The 19,810-nt window shown below is 65.5% G+C and overlaps 1 protein-coding gene across 2 annotated transcripts in view; it reads left to right on the top strand.

Moving 5' to 3' along the window:
• The first annotated feature begins 439 nt into the window (after positions 1 to 439).
• LAMA5 (laminin subunit alpha 5) overlaps positions 440 to 19,810 on the top strand; it is a 65,831-nt gene continuing 46,460 nt past the window's right edge. For both annotated transcript variants that reach the window (XM_054467991.2, XM_054467990.2), the window contains exons 1-6: positions 440 to 821; positions 5,196 to 5,348; positions 16,583 to 16,700; positions 17,501 to 17,619; positions 17,829 to 17,999; positions 18,107 to 18,204. In XM_054467991.2, coding sequence (XP_054323966.1) covers positions 525 to 821; positions 5,196 to 5,348; positions 16,583 to 16,700; positions 17,501 to 17,619; positions 17,829 to 17,999; positions 18,107 to 18,204 — 956 coding nt within the window. In that variant the 5' untranslated portion in view covers positions 440 to 524. The remainder of the gene's footprint in view (positions 822 to 5,195; positions 5,349 to 16,582; positions 16,701 to 17,500; positions 17,620 to 17,828; positions 18,000 to 18,106; positions 18,205 to 19,810) is intronic.

Here is a 19,810-nt window from a genome sequence, read left to right as displayed (position 1 = left end):
GTCATTCGCGGGTGCAGAGGGCACCTTCCCGCAGCCAGCAGGACGGACGCTGTCGGGGGAGGAGCGGGGGCAGCCGAGTGGTGCACCAAAGTTAGGGGAACAAAGAGTGGGCCCCTGGGCTGGGAGGAGCTGGTGGGCGCTCTGGGGGCCAGGGCGCCGTGGGGAGCGCGAGGGTCGTACCTGGGACCCGGAGCTACGACCTGGGCTGGCGGCGCGGGGGCGCCGTCGTCCCACGGCCTGGCCCGAGGCCAGCAGGTGCCCCTTCCGGGAGGCGGCCGGGCCGGGGTCCGAAGGGTTAAGGCCGCCCGGCCGCCCCTCCCCCTCCCCTCTCCTTCCCCCCCCCCCCCACCCCGCCTCCCCGGACCTCTCCCCGGGGCTCGGGGCTCGGGCGCTCGGGCGGGCCGGGGCGGGGCCTGACGTCCGCGGGCGGAGCGAGCCCTGCCGGCCGCCTGGCTTCAGACCCGCCGGGCTCCCGCCGCGCGCGCTGTCCCTGGAGCGCGGGGACGCGGCCCGGAGCCGGGAAGATGGCGAAGCGGCTCTGCGCGGGGAGCGCACTGTGTGTTCGCGGCCCCCGGGGCCCCGCGCCGCTGCTGCTGGTCGGGCTGGCGCTGCTGGGCGCGGCGCGGGCGCGGGAGGAGGCGGGCGGCGGCTTCAGCCTGCACCCGCCCTACTTCAACCTGGCCGAGGGCGCCCGCATCGCCGCCTCCGCGACCTGCGGAGAGGAGGCCCCGGCGCGCGGCTCCCCGCGCCCCACCGAAGACCTTTACTGCAAGCTGGTGGGGGGCCCCGTGGCCGGCGGCGACCCCAACCAGACCATCCAGGTGAGCGCAGGGCGGGCCGTGGGGCATCCTCCCGGGGCACTCGGACCCGGAACGCCGGCCCGACCCCAGGGGGAGCGCAGTGGCCTGGGGCGAGTCCAGGTGCGGACTCTCTGGTTCCGCATTTTGGGGGCTCAAGAAGGCACCCCGACCCGGCCGCTCCGTCTCGGCCGGGAAACTTCGCGTCCCTCCGGGAAGGCGGAATTAAAGTCCCCGGCATGGACCCGGGGGCGGCTGGGCGCCGGTCCAGTTCGACTGCGGTGACCGGGGCGGGAGGGGGGCCGAGCCCAGTCCCTGGCGGCCCCAAGTCCAGGATCCCGGGGAGGGCGGGACTTGGCCTCCGCCGCCTGCTGCCGGTGGGGAGGGGGCGCAGCTCCGCCCTACCCGGGACAGGCTGGAACCTGTTGGCCTCTGGATGGGGTGGGAGGGGCCAGCCACCTGAGGCTCCCACTGGCCCCCCTCGGAGGAGTCTAGGGACTCGAGGATACCTCCAAAGTAGGGGAGGGCCAGCTACGAAGTTTTGACTGGGGCTGGGAACACGTGGCTCCCAGGAGGGGCAGCATCTTTGTCCAGCAGGTGGTAGGGTCCGGGGGCTTCAGTCTCACTGGGAGATGTGGTTTCAGGCCCTGAAGACCCCCTGGGGTGCATGTCCCCTCCCCAGCAAGCCTTAAACCTGTAGGCGGGTTCTGTTGGTGGACTCCATGCATGGACACCTTACCTGAAAACCAAGGCTCTTGGGGCCCCCTAGACTTAGGTTGGGCCTGGGGTCAGCCTTGGGTAAGGAGCAGCAAAGTCAGCTCCAACGGCTCCCAACCGGCCGCTCTAGGCCCTTTCCCCACCTCAGCCCCACCTTAGGGAGAGTCTAGGGGCCCTGAGGGCCCGTGTAACCTGAGCTGTCTCCTCCCTGGTACCTCCGCCTTCCTGGAAGGAGAGGCTGGGGCAGGGGCGAGTAGCTGGAGATTTGCCGGGTGGGGGCAGAGGGCCCTGGAGCAAGATGTTAAGGGGATGAATGGAGGAGCCTGGGCTGGGCCCGCCCCCTCTGCCTGCCCCACCCCCTTCGCCCTGGTGGAGGGGGAAGGAGCCTCCCCCTGCTTCTGAGCTCACCGTTCTCTCCTTAAGCCCAGCACAGTCCTCTGAGATAGGAGGTCTCAAGCCCACACTTCAGATGGGGGAACTGAGCCCTGGAAAGCTGCTGACACCTGCTTGGACCCCCCCAGCCAGAACAGGGTCCAGCGGGGGTTAGCTGTGGGAACCTGGGCGCCTCCTGGCTGCCCCCTTATCTGGTCAACTCAGAGGGGCCGGGTCTCAGGACGGAGGGCCTGTGACTGTCTCCTTGCCTGCTGCCACACCTCACCGCAGAGGGCCTGGCTGAGTGTCCCCAGCTGAGATTTTGCCGTTCTGGCAGGGGAGGCTCCAGGTGCCCTCTGAACCTCAGACCACCCCCCCCCACCGCCTGCCCGTGCTATGTGGCTGGGGGCCACAGGCCCCCTCTCGGATCTGTCTCCTCTGTGGGGGCTTATTACCCCCGTCTCGTGAGTAAAGGGCCAGCCTGTAGTCAACGCCCCTCTCCTCTGCCTCAGCTGTGTGGCTTCCCTCTGTCAGCCTCAAGCTCTCTGTCTTTAAAATGGGCACAGCGTGCTGGCCCGCCTCGCCTGAGGCTGTGAGCTTGGCCTGAGGAGCCTGGGAAGCAGCCACAGTTTCAGTGGCAGCTGTGGGCTGTGGTGCTCCACGCCTCAGAGCCAGCTTGGATGAGAAACCAGCCAGCCTCGCCCAGTTCATGTCTAGCAATAGAGGCGAACACTTCTCTTCCAAAGTCTCGAGCTCTGATTAGTGAGTGCCCGCTGAGGCTGCCAGATAAGTAGAAAGATCGGCTGGTAGACGTGAGCTGGACGGGTATGACCTTGGACGCCTCCTTCATCTGAGAGCTGCAGGTCTGCTGACCGCCCTGGCCGTGGATTGGGCGTGTGAGAAGTCCTTGCCGGCCGGTCTGGAGTGGAGCTGCGGTCGGGGCAAGGCAGGCAGGCACAGGAGGTACCCAGGCGATGAAGCCGCAGCTCCATCTGAGGGGGCTCACTAAGGCTTTGGGGCCTGGGGCTGGGCAGTGTGTTCTCAAGGCTGCAGGCCAGGGGCTCTCAGGGACCCACTGCAGGAGATGCACATTAGCTGGGCATCCCAGATGGGGGTGGGGGTGAACCCTGCTGGGCAGCTAGAGCAGGCAGAGGGCAGGGGGAGGTCGTGGCCCTCGCAGCCTCAGGGGATCACCGGCCAGCCCAGCCTGGGAAGGTGGGGACTGGGCAGCCAGGCCAGCGTGGTGACTCATTGGAAGGGGAAGTCCTTATCAGCCCCTCTGCTGTTTCCTAGCTCTGTTCTCACGGGACCCTCCGCAGCGGAGGTGGTGGGAGCCTGGTTTTCCCAGTCCGGTCTTCTGTGGCTCAGTGAGTGGCCGAATGGGGACTGGAACTGCCTCCCAATAACTGGACCAACGCTGGCCCAGGCAGGGACTGAACAGTTGCTTCCCTGACCTCCTGGAAAAGTAGAGGCTGACCCTTGACCCGCAACCTTCCACCCAGCTTCCCTCTGCTGCTCGTGTGTCTGGGAGGGTCTTGACCAGCAAGCAGCCTTCCCGGGGAGGTCCCGCTGCCCCAGCCAGAGGGCCCTGCCCACACCTACCTTCTCCAGGAGCCCCCGGCCCCACCCTGAGCAGGACCTGTGTGTGCCGTGCTGTCAGTGAGCTCTTGGGGGTCACCATCGAAGCTTGCAGTGCGGTCTGCGGGTAGGGGTCGTGGCGCTTAACTGGGTGTCTTCAGTTGCTCTAGCCCCATCCACGAGAATGCTTAGGTGGTGAGCTGGGGACACAGCGGGAATAAGGAGGGTATGGACCCTGCCACTGCAGAGCTCTGGGGGACCCCAGGGAAGCCCCCAGATAATTCCAGATCTCATACATGCAGTAAAGGAAATACAGCAGTGGCCACACTGGGGGCTGCAGAGCTGCATCTTGGGTGGTCCAGGGCAAAGTCTGAGATGGGGCAATCCAAACACCAGGGCGGGGTCTTGGGAGCCTGTGGGAGGGGTACCGGGCGTTGCCCTGGTGCTCAGTGGAGGCAGAGGGCACACTCTGTGGGTGAGGGGGTTGGGCCCTCTGTAGGTGCTGGGCCTGGGGGTGGGGAGAAGGGATCTCCCCAGCTCCTACCTCCTCCTCCTAGGATGAGGTCTGGCCCCCCCAGGGAGGCTGGGTGGGGTAGGGCCGCTGACTTTCTCAAACTCGGCCTCTGGGGCCTCAATCAACCCCAAGCCTGGGAGGGCGCCTTTGTGTGGACAAACAGCAGGTCTGGTTTCCCGGCGGGGGGGGGGAGGGCAGCCAGGACCCAGCTCTGCCCCCTCTCCTCGTCCCCGCCCTGGCTCCCAGCACTACCCCTCCCCTGCCAGGATGCAGGCCAGGACCCTGCTGGGAGCCTCCTCTGTTCTCCACTCACCCATGCAGGGCAGGCCCCCAGCAGGTGGCAGGCCCGGGACAGAAGCGGCTGCCAGGCTGTGTGTGTGAGCCATTACTCCTCACAGTGGCCCCAGGCAGGTGCAGCCTTATCCCCACTCTTCGGATGGGGACATTGAGGCTCAGCGGTCACTGTGACTTGGCCTCTTCCCAGGACTCAGAAGCAGCAGCCAGGAGGCCCAGGCCCACCTGCCGCTGTCCACACCTCCACTCTGGGGCCGGTCCCCACAGGCCGCCGGAACAGCTTAATTCTGTCTCTGGAGACCCTAATCCGGAAGGCTGTGGGCAAGATCTGGAGGTGGGGCGGGGTCTGGCCGCCTGGATCCCCGCCCTGACGGTCCTTCTGTCTGCAGCTCCACCTTCCTCCCCCTTCCACCCGATGTCTTGCTGCGTTTTGTCCAAGCCTTTCTGGAGCCCCTGGCAGGGCCAGCAGGGAGGGGTAGCCATGCTTTGCGTTGCTCCTGCCCCTTCTTGCGCCTTTGGCTCTAGACACATTGATCCACCTTGCGGTTTACTGTGAGACTCTTCCTGCCCCCAGAGCTCGTTGCACTGGCACCCCCTCTGCCTAGAGCACACCCTCCCTTACCACGTAGGGCTCACACGCCACCCCCCTAGAGAGGCCCACCGAGATTTTCCCACCCAAGGCAGGTTCCCGTCTCCATCCCTGGTCTTCCTCTTGTCCTTAGCGCCATGAGCAGCTCACATGAGCCACATCCCCTGAGTCGGAGGAGCAGCGGGTGCTTAGTGCATGTTTGCTGAGCAAGTGGATGAGGGGTACAGAGGCTGGGAGTGGGACCAGGACTCATCTCAGGGCAGGAGGGTGACTGTGGAGGAGGAAGGGGGTCCCGGCCCTTCTCGGCTATCTGACCCTCCCATTCCCTCTGCAGGGCCAGTACTGCGACATCTGCACGGCTGCGAACAGCAACAAGGCACACCCCGCGAGCAATGCCATCGACGGCACGGAGCGCTGGTGGCAGAGCCCACCGCTGTCCCGCGGCCTGGAGTACAACGAGGTCAATGTCACCCTGGACCTGGGCCAGGTAGGGGCCCTTCTTTGCCTGCTGCAGCCCCCATCTCTGTGTCTGTAGCCGTCGGGCCTACCTTGGGCCACAGGACCAGAAGGCGAGGTCTCCACTCTGAGTGAGACCTGGGGCCTGGGAGGCTGGCCACGAAGGACTTGGTGGGGGGCAGTCCCCACAGGGACAAAGGCATGGCAGTGGTCGCCTTTTGTTTGTGCTTTCAGCATCCCCGTGACACAGGGAAAGCGGGTGCTGATGGGGGTGCTTCCAAACGCCACAGAGTTTGGGTGGGAGCGCTGAGTAGACAGCTTGGGGCCGGGAGGGCGGAGGTGCTGTGGGCAGTGCGGTGGTGCCCCTGCATCAGGCGCCCTGCTGTTTAAGGAATTCCTGGCAGGTGCTGGAGGGGCTGCAGGAATGCAGAGGAGGCTGGTGGAAGTGGACATTCCTGGGATACCTGTGCCGAGGTGGCAGCCGCTGAGGGTTAGGTGGGGTCGAGTGCCTGCTCTCCCGTCCCCAGCTCTGGGCTCTCCTTGGCCTTGGACGCCCCTGCACAAGCAGGAGGCTGCAGCTGGGTGCCTCCAAGTGAAGAGTGAACCCCCCAAGGTGGGCCTGCCTGGCTGCCAGCCCTGAGCACCCCCAGATTGGGGGCGACTTGGCCTGGGTACCCGGCCTTCAGGTCCTGGCCTGTAAAATGGGCCAGTAATCCTGGTGCTTCTTGGGTCAGGGACAGTGGTGGGGCAGGTGGAGGAGGCTGGGCCTGAGAGCAGCCAGTGCCTGGAGTGGGGGCTCCAGGGCTGACCCAGAGGCCTGCATCCCAGCTGGCTCCGCCGCTGCCCCAGTCCCAGTGTGTGACACGTAGGTCTTCACCCCTGTCTGAGCCTCTGTCCCTGCCATTGTCCCGAGGGTGTTAGAGATAGAGGAGGTCTCCCTGGAGCCTGGCTGTAGGGCTGGCCCCAAGGGGCAGGCACCTTTGGCAGCCTTGGTGGCCTGCAGGCCTGCTCCGGGGTGGGCAGGCAGTGAGGGGAGGGCTCAAGCTCCAACAAGTGGCCTGGAATTTCCAGGGGTTCCTGAACTTGCAGGGCCCTGTGGAGAAGGGCGGGGAGCTGGGGAGGGGTTGCCTGTCCTGGGCTCCCTGCCTGCCTGCCAGGCCCCTAGCCCTGCCCTGGCCTGGGTCTGGGTGTGGCTTTGCCTGTTTACCTTCATCTCACTGGGTTTCCCCGCATTTGGCTCCCCTGTCCCCTGGACCCTGGAGGTCCCTCATCTCTCTGGCACAGCAGCAGAGGCTCCCACCTTGGCTGTAGTGTACGTGTGAATTCTCAGCTGCTGGCATGTGAATTCTCAGCTGCTGGCGGCGGGAAGCTGGATACTGGCGAGTTCTTCCCGCTCCTCCTCCTTCAAGAAACTAGGGGGCTGGGCTGGGGGAGGGGAGATGGCCCAGTCTCCACGGCAACCCCAGGGTGGCTGCAGAGCCAGTGGGCGCAGTGCCCGATGTGCCTGGGTGGGGCAGGGAAGACGGGACTGACACTCGGACCCACAAGCGTGGGCTCCACCACCCGTTGGCTCTGGGGCTGTCTCTCAGCCTCGGTGCACATCTATGAACTGGGCTGGAAACTTCAGGTCTGAAGCCAGCTTGCTTTTAGATTGTTCTGGGCCAGAAATCAGGTTCTGCCATGTGAGCATCTTGCCTCTCCCAGCCTCAGTTTCACCAACTGTAAAATGATACGGAGGGAAAAGGAACCCTTTCCACTCCACCTGGGAAGCGGTCCCTCCACCCACCCACCCACCCACCCACCCATCCCTCCACCCACCCATCTCTCCCTCCACCCACCCACCCACCCACCCATCTCTCCCTCCACCCACCCACCCACCCACCTATCCCTCTACCCACCCACCCACCCACCTATCCCTCTACCCACCCACCCACCTATCCCTCCACCCACCCACCTGTCCCTCCACCCACCCATCTGTCCCTCCACCCACCCGTCCCTCCACCCACCCACCTACCCCTCCACTCACCCACCCACCCACCTACCCCTCCACCCACCCACCCACCCACCTACCCCTCCACCCACCCACCCACCCACCTACCCCTCCACCCACCCACCCACCTATCCCTCCACCCACCCATCTGTCCCTCCACCCACCCATCTGTCCCTCCACCCACCCATCTGTCCCTCCACCCACCCACCTATCCCTCCACCCACCCACCCACCTATCCCTCTACCCACCCACCCACCTATCCCTCCACCCACCCACCTGTCCCTCCACCCACCCATCTGTCCCTCCACCCACCCACCTGTCCCTCCACTCACCCATCCACCTATCCCTCCACTCACCCACCCACCCACCTACCCCTCCACTCACCCACCCACCCACCTACCCCTCCACCCACCCACCCACCCACCTACCCCTCCACCCACCCACCCACCCACCTACCCCTCCACCCACCCACCCACCTATCCGTCCACCCACCCACCCACCTATCCCTCCACCCACCCACCCACCTATCCCTCCACCCACCCATCTATCCCTCCACCCACCCATCTGTCCCTCCACCCACCCATCTGTCCCTCCACCCACCCACCTATCCCTCCATCTACCCACCCACCTATCCCTCTACCCACCCACCCACCTATCCCTCCACCCACCCACCTGTCCCTCCACCCACCCATCTGTCCCTCCACCCACCCACCTGTCCCTCCACCCACCCATCTGTCCCTCCACCCACCCATCTGTCCCTCCACCCACCCACCTATCCCTCCACTCACCCATCCACCTATCCCTCCACTCACCCACCCACCCACCTACCCCTCCACTCACCCACCCACCCACCTACCCCTCCACTCACCCACCCACCCACCTACCCCTCCACCCACCCACCCACCCACCTACCCCTCCACCCACCCACTCACCTATCCCTCCACTCACCTACCCACCCACCTACCCCTCCACCCACCCACCCACCTATCCCTCCACTCACCCACCCACCCACCTATCCCTCCACTCACCCACCCACCCACCTATCCCTCCACCCACCCACCCACCTATCCCTCCACCCACCCACCCACCTACCCCTCCACCCACCCACCCACCTATCCCTCCACCCACCCACCCACCTATCCCTCCACTCACCCACCCACCCACCTACCCCTCCACCCACCCACCCACCTATCCCTCCACCCACCCACCCACCTATCCCTCCACTCACCCACCCACCCACCTACTCCTCCACCCACCCACCCACCTATCCCTCCACTCACCCACCCACCCACCTATCCCTCCACTCACCCACCCACCCACCTACCCCTCCACCCACCCACCCACCTATCCCTCCACTCACCCACCCACCCATCCCTCCACTCACCCACCCACCCACCTATCCCTCCACTCACCCACCCACCCACCTATCCCTCCACCCACCCACCCACCTATCCCTCCACCCACCCACCCACCCACCTACCCACCCACCTATCCTATCCCATCCTGCTGCCTGCTGACCCATCCACCCCCCTACTTATCCACCCAGCCACCCACCCCCCTACCTATGCACCCACCCACCCCCCACTTACCCACCCACCCACTCCCTACCTATCAACCCACCCACCCACCTATTCTATCCCATCCCTCTGCCTGCTGACCCACTCACCCACCCCCCACCTATCCACCCACCTATCCTATCCCATCCTGCTGCCTGCTGACCCACCCACCCCCCTACCTATCCACCCAGCCACCCACCCCCCTACCTATGCACCCACCCACCCCCCACTTATCCACCCACCCACCCCCCTACCTATGCACCCACCCACCCCCCACTTATCCACCCACCCACCCCCCTACCTATGCACCCACCCACCCCCCACTTATCCACCCACCCACCCCCCTACCTATCCACCCACGCACCCACCTATCCTATCCCATCCCTCTGCCTTCTGACCCACCCACCCACCTCCCACCTATCCACCCACCTATCCTATCCCATCCCGCTGCCTGCTGACCCATCCACCCCCCTACCTATCCACCCAGCCACCCACCCCCCACCTATGCACCCACCCACCCCCCCACTTATCCACCCCCCCCACCTATCAACCCACGCACCCACCTATTCTATCCCATCCCTCTGCCTGCTGACCCACCCACCCCACCCCACTCCCTACCTATCCACCCACCCACCTCCTACCTATCCACCCACCCACACACTTACCCTATCCCATCCCTCTGCATGCTGACCCACCCACCCCCCTACCCACCCCCCTACCTATGCAGCACCCACCCTTTCTTCATTGCTTCCATCCATCCATCCATCTGTCTGCTCATTCCTCCCTTCACACCTGCACCGTCTTCCTTCCTTCCTCTCACCCACTTTCCTGACCACGTGGATGTATCTACCAAGGCCCCCGTCTTGGCCTAGGCCGGGGGGCTGCCAGCCTTGGTCGGGGTGGGGGCAGGGACTCCCTGGAGTGGGGTGGGGAAATGTCCTTCCTGGGCTTCAGGGCTGATCCTGGGGCGGGGCTGGGGCTTCCATCAGGAAGCCAGGCTGAGCAGCGGGTGGGTCCGGGCACTCCCCCTGCAGCGGGCTGCCAGCAGCCTTTGTTCTGGGATCTGGAGCGGATGCCCTGGGAGGGGGGTGGGGGCGGCTGGCACTGGGCATCGGGAAGGCTTCCTGCTCCTGGAAGGCTGAGGAGGGCGGGGTGGGCTGCATCACTGTTCGGATCTCATGCCCCTGGTGTGTGGTGGGGCAGGGGCTGGCGCAGGGGAGGGGAGACTAGTCCCTGGGGTGTCCACCCAGAAGCAGATGAGCCTGGGCCCCCGGGAGTGCCAGCTGGGCTCCTGGCCTGGGTCCCACTGCGCCCAGCCGTGGAGGGGTTCTCTCTCCAAGGGTGGAGCCTCAGGAAGAGGCTCCAGCACTGGTCACTGGTGACTCAGGGGGCAGTTTCCGAGTTCCAGACGTGACCTTCCCCAGGGGGTCCTTCTAGGGGGTTCTTGCGTATCTCCTTGCATCCTCCGGAAGCTTCTGGAACTGAGCGGTCACATCACTGGCCTCAGGCTCCTTCTTCCGATGAACCACACCCGGGTCCCGGGAAGGGTGAGCGCGTTCATGACTGCCCAGGCACGTGGCCAGCGGGTCCTGGCTTGAGCTCCGCCACCCCCTGGCTCTGCCACAGGGTCCAGGCCCTTGCCCCACTACACCAGCACGCTAGCCCAGCAGGCCCAGGTTGTAAGGAGCTGGGCAGGGTGAATGGGGCTGGCTCTGGCCTGTGTCCCCTCCCTCTCCAGTCAGCCCCTGGGTGGTCTGACTGTGGGGGCGGGGCTTTCCCCAGCAGAGGAGGGCATGCCTCCCGCCTCCCTCAGATGAGGAGTGAGGACGCATGGGCTCCCTTCCGGTAGGGAGGCCCCTGCTTTGTTCTCTGCACAGCAGGCCGCAGTGCAGGTGCCACAGGTGGGGCAGCGGCTTTGTCCCAGCCCCCGAGGCCCAGAGCTGCAGGGCAAATGGGGAGGCCCAGGTGGGGGTCAAGGTGTGCGGGAACTGGGGCTGGCAGGGTATAAGGGGGGCAGTTAGGTATGAGGCTAGAAGTATTGGTTGGGGGCGAGCAGTGCCAGGTGAGGGCCCGTGCCCCTGGGATGGTGGAGAGCCATAGGAGGGCAGAGCAGCAGGCAGGGCCGGAGAGGGGAGGCAGTCAGCTGTCCCCGCCAAGTGGGGGTACGAGGAGGCAAAGCTCTGCTGAGGTCATTGGTCACTGGAGTGTGAGTTTCCCTAGGCACTTGGGGAAACTGAGGTAGAGTTATGAGAGGGTCAGGGCCAGTGTGGAGTGCCCAGTCCCAGTGCTGGGGTCTGGAGGACTGTAGGGTTGGCCATGCTGTCTGCAGTCTGGGTTCCCGGGCTGGTTCCTCCTCTGTAAATGGGAGGAGCACCGCAGGAGGAGGACCTGCCGGAGGTCCAGCACGCCCAGGCTGCCTCACCCTTCAGGACTGCCTGCTCTCTGGCCGGCCGGCTTGGGCCCTGGGCAGGCTTCCTGATCCAGGGTGCCACTGGCTTGGCTTCCTGGGCCTGGGTGGGCACTCAGCCATGTGGCCAGTGCCCCAGGACGGTTAGTGGGTTGTCCAGGGAAGGACAGGAAGTGCAGCCGCGGCCAGGCTCTAGTTACAGAGCTCGGCAGCCGGGACAGGTGCACGGGCTGAGCCGGACGCAGCCACTTGAGCGGGGCTCCCTGGGGGGTACGGCGGGGGTCCTGGGAGGCACCGCTCCCCTCCCCTGGCACAGGATAGATGGCGAAACCAGCCCTCTACCTGTCCTGGAAGGAGGACACGGCCCAAGGGGCTGCCATGCCAAGGTGGGGATGGGGCCACTCCTCTCCCCGCACCCCTGCTGCCATGCTCGCCCTTGGTGGCTGCACGGCCAGACCTGGCACTCAGGGCACAGAGATGCCCCAGCACCCACCTAGACCCCCAGGCCCTGGCGGTCCCCAGAGGCTTCCTGTTTTCTGTCTGTTTCTAAACAACAGCCACTACATTGGCCTCTGACAACACAGCTCAGTGGAGATGAAACTGTTTGGGTTTCAGGCCCAGGGGTCCCCTTGGGATAATCTCCACTTCCTGTGTCCCTGGCTGACCATCTGGCCTGACCTGGGCTGGGCTGCAGGGAGGGAGCCCTGAGCTTGGGCTGCAGTGGTTGGGGTCCCTGAATCCACCCCAGGCCCGGCTCTGTTGAGGCGCGGGCAGCCCCCTGGCTGGGACCCCATCCTCTCCCTCCAGCTGGGGAGCTCCCGTCCTCCGCCCACTCCTGGAAGTTTTCCTATCCTGCTTAGGACATCTGTAGTTGGGCATGGCGGCGTCCAACCCCGGAGTTGGGGGTTCTGGCCTTGGAGTTTTTATTTTTCTTCCCAGCGGTGGGCTTGCTGTGGAAACCCCCGGCTTTTCCACTCTGCGTCCCTCTGGGAGAAGTGTCTGTGTGGGGCGTGTTTCCGGACCCCTGATAGGTTGTGTGGCTGCCGTGCTTATTCACCCAGCTGGGGGCCAGTGGAGATGCTCCCGGCTGCCGCCCTGCCCCGCCCCTGCTGTGGGGCTTATCTGTGTTTCCAGATGGGGTCTCTTCGAGGGGAGGCACATGGCGGGAGCGGGCAAGGGCTGGGCTGGCCCAGGACTCTGGGCATCGAGGGGGCTGGGTGCCCTGGTGCCCTGTCAGAGCAGTGCGGTCAGGGTGCTGGCCCGGACGCCTGGGGCTAGGAGGGGCTTTTCCTGCCCCGGGAATTGGCACAATGCCCTTCTTCCTGCAGGGCGGGGGCTGAGTCACAGACCGCTGTGATCCAGGCTGCTGGGGAAGGCTGGACTGGCCCTCACCCAGCACAGCGGGCACCTGGGCCTGGCCCTGGTCTCCCCAACCCAAGATGAGCCAGGGCAGAGCTGGGTTTGGGCACAGGACAGCACCGCCTCCCCTCCTCTGGAGGTTCCAGCCACAGCCCACCCCATGGTGAGGTGGGTGCCTCAGCCCAGGAGGCTGCTAGCCAACAGCCCCACACCATCCCCAGGGTCCCCAAAAGCCCCACCAGCATTTCTCTGTAGTCCTCACCGTGCTGCCCAGACCCCAGCACCTACTCAGTCCCCTCTGTAGCTTTGCCTTCGGAGCGCCAGTGAGTGGGGCAGCTCCAGTGGGGGCCTCTTAGTGTGTCTGCGGGGTGGCTGCTGCCTGCCATCCAGGAACAGCTGGCGTCCTCCCTCCCAGGGTGCTCAAACCTTCATGCCCTCATGAAAGGCATTTTATCCTGATGCCCCTCTCTGCAGCTCTTCCCACTGCCCTGTGCCCAGGAAAGGGAAGTGTCCGCCCCAGGGCCACACAACCCCTGAAGCCTGGAGCCTGCCTGGGCCCTGGGCCCCGGGCCCCGTACTCCTGGGGCTCTCACCGACCCCCTGTGACGCAGTAGTCACCGGGCAGAGGCCTCCTCTGGGAACTGTGGCCCTCCCAGGTCAGGCTGAGTTGGGGGGACTGGGGGGGTGCAGTGGCTGAGAGGCGGGTCCGGCTGCTGTCCTGGAGACGTGCCTGCCCCAAAATAGCCGATTTTTAAAAATAACTCAGGCGGCTTTTGTTTGGCTTTTGCTTTAAAAGAATTTTTTTTCTTTCTGCACAGAACTATGTAGCAGCGGAAAGGTCAGCACTGGCAGCTGAGCTGAGCGGGGCGTGGAGGGGGAAGGGCGGTCCTGAAGCCTAGGGTCTGCGCTCGCTCCGGGTCATGGCGAGGGCGGCCGGTGTGGCCCTGGGAGCCGCGACCAGGTCAGAGACAGATGGGAGTCCTCCAGTGCGGGCTTCCCTTCCTGTGAGCATCTGTGCAGCCACCAGGCCCTCGAGGACAGCTGTCCAGGGCCCCTGTCTGACACAGATGGTTGGGATGGGGGAGAGACAGGAGGCCAGGATCTTCCCGTGCGTCCCAGGGGTGGGGAGGGCGAAGTGTCTGTGTCCCCCTCATCCTGCTGATCAGCGTCTTCAAGTCAATATTTGTGCAAGTGCTCTCAGCTGGGAAAAATGTGACTGGCCTGCTGAAGGGGAGGGGGGAGGACGGATTGGGCTGAGGAGAGTGCAGCCTCCATCCAGGCGCTCAGGGAACAGCGGGGGCGGCTCCCAGGGGGCTCAGTCGGGACCTTTAGTCTCCTTCGGAGCCTTTGGTGGGAGGGCTGTGCTGCCAGCTCCCTGAGAACAGCCTGTGTCCGTGCCCCCGTCCACCTCGAGTGGACCCTTCCCTGTCCAGGCACAGGAGCCATTGGCCCCCACCTGGGGCTCTCTGGAATGCTTGTGGTCAGGCCCACAGGGGGCTGCTGAGGCCCAGGTGTGGGGCTGGGTATAGGGTCTGTCCCTGAAGAGGCTCAGACCCCTCCCTGCTGGACAGGGCCTGTTTCCCTGCCCCCCACCCACAGGGAGGTAGACGATGACCTCAGAGCCTGGCAGCCGGTGAATAGGCCTGTGCCCCGCCCCCACCCCGGAAGGCTGCGCTTGGCTCCCACAGTCCCTGCAACGCCAAACCCTCCGAGAAGGGTGGGATTTGGACCTGGTATGTCTGGAGTCCTGGAACCTTGCCCCCTACCTGGAGTCTGGGCAGCTGGTGCCCCTAAGGGCTGAAGCTATGAGGGGTCTGTGGTCTTTTCATGGGGGACCCCACAGCAGTCTGGCTCAGTCCAGTAGGGTGACTGTAGGTCTCGTGCAGCTCTGGGGGACCCTGCTCTCCCCCTTGGGGCCCTAGGCTCCCAGGCCTACCTGGCCAACAGCACCCAGCTGTTCCCAGGTGCACCTGCTATGGGGAGAAACCCTCCGGAGGAGTGGGCACTGGCAGGTCACTGTCCCGAGGAAGTGTGGTGGGTGGCCCTGGGGTGTGGCGTGACCCTCGGAGGCCTGCTGGCCTTTTTAGGGCCCACCTGGGGGCCCACCTGTGAGCAGAGGAGGGGCCGGTCCCCACTGCCACCCGCAAAGAGTTGGGCTGAGTACTGAGGTCTCCCAAGGTCTCCATTGCAGACCCTGTGGGCCTGTCAGGGGAGGTGTGGGCCAGGACAGGCAGGCCACACCTGTGCTGTGGGTCCATGAGTTGCCTCTCTCCCTGGCACCCGGGCCTGCTCGTACAGGCGGGGGAGAGGTTCGTGTTTCCTCCGCCTCCCTGCCAGGTCCCTGTGGAGCCTCTGCCTGGGAGAGCCCTTTCCCCTTTGTTTGAGAGGGGCTGGGGAGGGGCTCACCCTCCCTTGGAGCCTCCAGGCTTGTGACAGGGCCTGGAAACAGCTTCCCTCCTTTGCCGCCACATAGGGGGAGCCTAGGGCTCCCCTCAGAGGCTATGGCGGGTGGGAGCACTCTGCTGCAGCAGGGGCTGAGCCCTGGCTTGCGTAAGTGTGAAGGCGGAGTGCTGCCTGGGCACCGCCCCCTCCTGTGTGCCTCCGGACCCCCCCCCCCCGCTCCTGGGTGCAGCCTCTTGCCATTGAGGCCATGGGCTGTTTTTAGGGACCAGAGACCTTTTCAGAGGGGGCCTGTGGCCTGGGTCCATGGAGGAGCCACCCCCATGGTGTTTCACTGTTGGGCGGGTGTGTGTGCACCCCCAGGTGCAGGCATGGAGGCCTGTGGTCATGTCGGGTGGGTGCAGAGATGAGGCTGGGTAGCACTGACTGCTGGGGGCAGGAGAGGCTCAGGCCTGGAGTCCTGAGGGCAGGGTGTCAGGGGATGGGTAGGGAGGGAGGGAAGCCCAGGCTGATCAGAGGCCTGAGGGGAGCCAGCAGGCCTGGCCTGTGCAGGGAGAAGGGCCTGGGCCTGGGGAGATGTCCACAGCTGAGGGTTAGGGGGAGGAGCTGCAGTCAGGGAAGGCTTCTCTGAGGAGATGTACAAAGCGTCCTGTGAAGACTGAGCCAGGCTCTCCCCCAGCCCCGAGGCACAGACACATGGGCTGTCCCTGGGTGGAGGTCGGGCTGACACACGGGGAGAAAGTGGACAGAGCCAGGGTGGGGCCGGGGCAGGGGCTTGGGGTTTCGGGGGCCTGGGAAGGAGCAGCTTTCCTCTGCCCTGGGCACGGCTGCCCTGACACACACCGGGCCACAGCAGTGCTACTGCCCCAGTGCCTGGGCTGGTGGAGTCTCCGAGGCAGACTCAGCTTCGAGAGGGCCCCCTGCCTGCAAGGCTGAGCCCCGCTTGCTCCCTGCAGCCTGGTACCCGGGGGCTCAGTGGGCCTCTCGCTGTGGGCTGGTCAGCATGGGAGTGAGTGGAGCCTGGGGAGGGGTGCCCGGTGTGAGGTGGGGACAGGGGCCCCGTCTTAGGAGCCGCTGACCTGTCAGAGGGACAAGGGGGTTGGACCTTTGGACCTGCCTGGTGGCGGGGACCACTGTCTGGCCACCGGGCCTGGCTGGACGTGAGGGCTGTGGGGACGCTGGGGTGTGTTCCTGCCTGCGCCGTAGGTGGGCCTCTCCCTAGCTTGCTCCAGTTGCAATTACAGAGCTTGCAGGACCATGGGGAACCCCAAACTCCTGCGGCAGGGAAGGGGAGGAGGCAGCGCGTTGGTCCCGAGCACAGGCGGGGAGCCCTTCCAGGAGGGCTGGTTCCCGGGGACTCATCTCCATCCCTGGGGAGCCCTCTCCCCTGGGTTCGTCTACCCCATGCAGGCAAACCCAGAGGTGCCCCCTATGTGGCAAGGGTGCCACATCCCTTGCTGCAGCCTCACCTGAGGGGCAGAAAATGAGCCAGGCCCCTGGGAGCATGGGAATCCAGGCACCCCTGGCTCCCCTGACACCCTCTCGACCCGCAGGTCTTCCATGTGGCCTACGTCCTCATCAAGTTTGCCAACTCACCCCGGCCGGACCTCTGGGTGCTGGAGCGGTCCATGGACTTCGGCCGCACCTACCAGCCCTGGCAGTTCTTTGCCTGTGAGTCTCTGCCGCCATGGGGCCTGGGGGGCGAGGCAGGGGGGTCCCTGGGCAGGCTCTCCATGACCAGGCTTCTGAAGGTCTCAGAACACCCAGCCCTGCCCCCATACCCGGCTGCTGTGGTCATGACTGTCAGATGAGGACCCAAAGGCTCCTGGGGATTTATTGGCTCCTGTCCCCGGCGTCGGGCACAGCCGAGTCCAGGGGCTGTGGCGCCAGGAATCTCTGGTGCCATCTCTTGGCTGCCTCTGGATGGCTTCATGCGCCGGCAGCTCCCGTGGTGACAAAAGGGCCCTGGCAGCTCCCACCTCGCCTCCTGCCAGCCTAGCCACCTGTGTCAGGAGTACTGGAGTCCTAGCCCAGATGCTGGCCGTCCTTGGCCCCGTGCCACCCTGACCAGTCATGCTGGTGGGAGTGGGTGCTCCTCCCCAATGGGGCAGGCCTGGTCACGTGTCCCCTAAAATTCCCTGGCCTGAGAATGGGGGAGGGGCGGGTCAGTGATGGGCAGTAGGCGTCTGTCCCCAAGGAAGGGGGTGAGGATGGTCATTGCGGGGGGTGGGGGGTCACTCACATCAAATCGTGCAAGGGAGAGTGGTGAGTGGTGGGGGGCAGTGCAGTCCAACGGGCCAGGCCCCCTCAGCCAGCGACCTGTGGTCTCTGTCACACGGCCTCTTGGCCTGTGGGAGCCTCAGTGGCGAGGCCTGGAGATGTCAAGGGGCCCGGGGCACTGCGGGGGCCCAGGCTTTTCTGGTGATCCAGCGCCCTCCCCTCCCGCCATTCCCTCCCGCCATTCCCCGCAGCCTCAAAGAGGGACTGTCTGGAGCGGTTCGGGCCACAGACGCTGGAGCGCATCACACGGGACGACGCGGCCATCTGCACCACCGAGTACTCACGCATCGTGCCCCTGGAGAACGGAGAGGTGGGGCGGGGAGGGGCAGCGCCGTGCGGGGCTGGAGAAGGGAGAGGTGGGCTGGGAGGGGCAGCGCCGTGCGGGGCTGGAGAAGGGAGAGGTGGGCCGGGAGGGGAGGGGCAGCGCGGTGCGGGGCTGCAGAAGGGAAAGGTGGGCCGGGAGGGGCAGTGCTGAGCGGGGGCTAGGGCCACACTGGCCTCACCGCATGCTGCCCACAGATCGTGGTGTCCCTGGTGAACGGACGTCCGGGCGCCATGAATTTCTCCTACTCGCCGCTGCTACGTGAGTTCACCAAGGCCACCAACGTCCGCCTGCGCTTCCTGCGCACCAACACGCTGCTGGGGCACCTCATGGGGAAGGCGCTGCGGGACCCCACGGTCACCCGCCGGGTGAGCTGCCCGTGGCCCAGGCGGGGGAGGGGGACCGGCTGGGTGGACCCGGGACTCAGGGTGGGTGAGGCCTGGCCGCCTGGCGCTCACGGGGCCTGCGGGTGCAGTATTATTACAGCATCAAGGATATCAGCATTGGAGGCCGCTGTGTCTGCCATGGCCACGCGGATGCCTGTGATGCCAAAGACCCCACGGACCCGTTCAGGTGAGGACCCGTTCAGGTGAGGCCCCGTTCAGGTGAGGCCCCGTTCAGGTGAGGCCCCGTTCAGGTGTGGCCCCGTTCAGGTGAGGCCCCGTTCAGGTGTGGCCCCGTTCAGGTGTGGCCCCGTTCAGGTGAGGACCCGTTCAGGTGAGGCCCCGTTCAGGTGAGACCCCCAGCTCCCTGCCTGTCCTTGTCACCCCTGCCTAACCTGAGGGTGGGTGACCTGGTTCCATGGCCCACCACGGCCCTGCTCTCTTGTGTGACCTGAACTGACCACCACCGCATGGGCCTCAGTTTCCTCATGTGTGCAGTGATGTGGAGGCCAGGGTGTGTGCAGCCTCCCCAGGGTGCCCTGTCTTAGTTTGGGGGGGCCTTGCCCTACTGCCAGCAGAGGTGAGGCTCTCCGGACCCCCAGGCCAGCTGGCCTTCCCACCATAATGGACACCTGGGGCCCCGTGGAGGGGAGTCAGTGATGGGGATGATTGAGCCCCGACTCCACGCCTGCATCCCCTAGAACGGACAGGTGCCCACTACCTGCCGAGGCAGCCCTAATTCACTTTGGGGGTGCCCGCCCAGCTCCCCCAACCTTTCAGGACACAACAGACAACTTCCTGGCGGCCCCAGGCCTGACCTTCACTCCAGCCAAGCAGGGACCAAGGCCCAGGACGGGGATGGCGGGGTGGGGGCAGCCAACACCCGTCATCTGCTGTGCCCTGTGTGCCTCCTTTTGGGGGTGGCCGAGGGCACTGCAGAGCGTCCACCTCCCGGGAGCCCCTCACAGAATGGGAAAGTGGCCCTGGTGCTGGCACCAGCACATTCCTGGGCCTCACCCAGAGTCCTCAGTAAGGTAGGGCCAGGCTCATTCTGCCGAGAAGCAGCCCCGGGGCATGTCCCTCCTTTCCTCCCTCCCTCTGTTGGTTCCTTCAACCAGCAGCTGTGTGTTGAGTGCCTAACACATGCTGGGCCCTTTTCCTGGGAATGGGAACACAGGGTGGGACCCCAGCCCAGCCTCAGGAGCACCTGTTCCGGGGGAGGCAGCTGGGAAACACGCAAACCAGTACTCAGCGTGGTGCCCGGAGGGCGTAACACCCGAGGGTGGCAGTGCAGGCATGGGGCTGGACAGAAGCCACTCAGAGTGGTGCAGCTGAGGCTGAGCGAGTGACGAGGCTCCTGGAACCCCAGCAGGGAGCTGGCAGGGCTCATCTAGTGCCTGCAACCGAGCAGCCCAACTTCATGCGCTTGGATTTGGGACCTGCCCCTGCCTTCTGCGGGGTCTTACTGCTCTGTCCACGCTCCAGTTTACAGGGGAGGTGGGGAGGCGGGTGGAGCTCAGATAGGACCAAGGTTTACTCCTATTCTCACGGTCAGTGCCGAGCAGAGGCGGGAGCCCCGGGCCCCTTCGGATGCGGTGATGGGTCTGAGGGGAGAAGTGGCACAGTCACCTGAGCCGGAGGACTTGGGCTGTTTGCCAGGAGCTGTGGGCCCTGGGGACCCACCCTGGGCACTGGTTGCTGCCAGCACAGCTTCAGGCTGCTGAGCTCCAGCAGAACTAAGTTGTTGTGGGAAATTAAGTGCCAAGTGGGGACGCAGCTCGTGACAGCAGGGAGTG

The sequence above is a fragment of the Pongo pygmaeus genome, chromosome 21 (genome assembly GCF_028885625.2).
Source record: "Pongo pygmaeus isolate AG05252 chromosome 21, NHGRI_mPonPyg2-v2.0_pri, whole genome shotgun sequence".
Taxonomy (NCBI): domain Eukaryota; kingdom Metazoa; phylum Chordata; class Mammalia; order Primates; family Hominidae; genus Pongo; species Pongo pygmaeus.
Note: the sequence above shows the minus strand (reverse complement) of the source record. Positions and strands in the feature narration are given on the sequence as shown.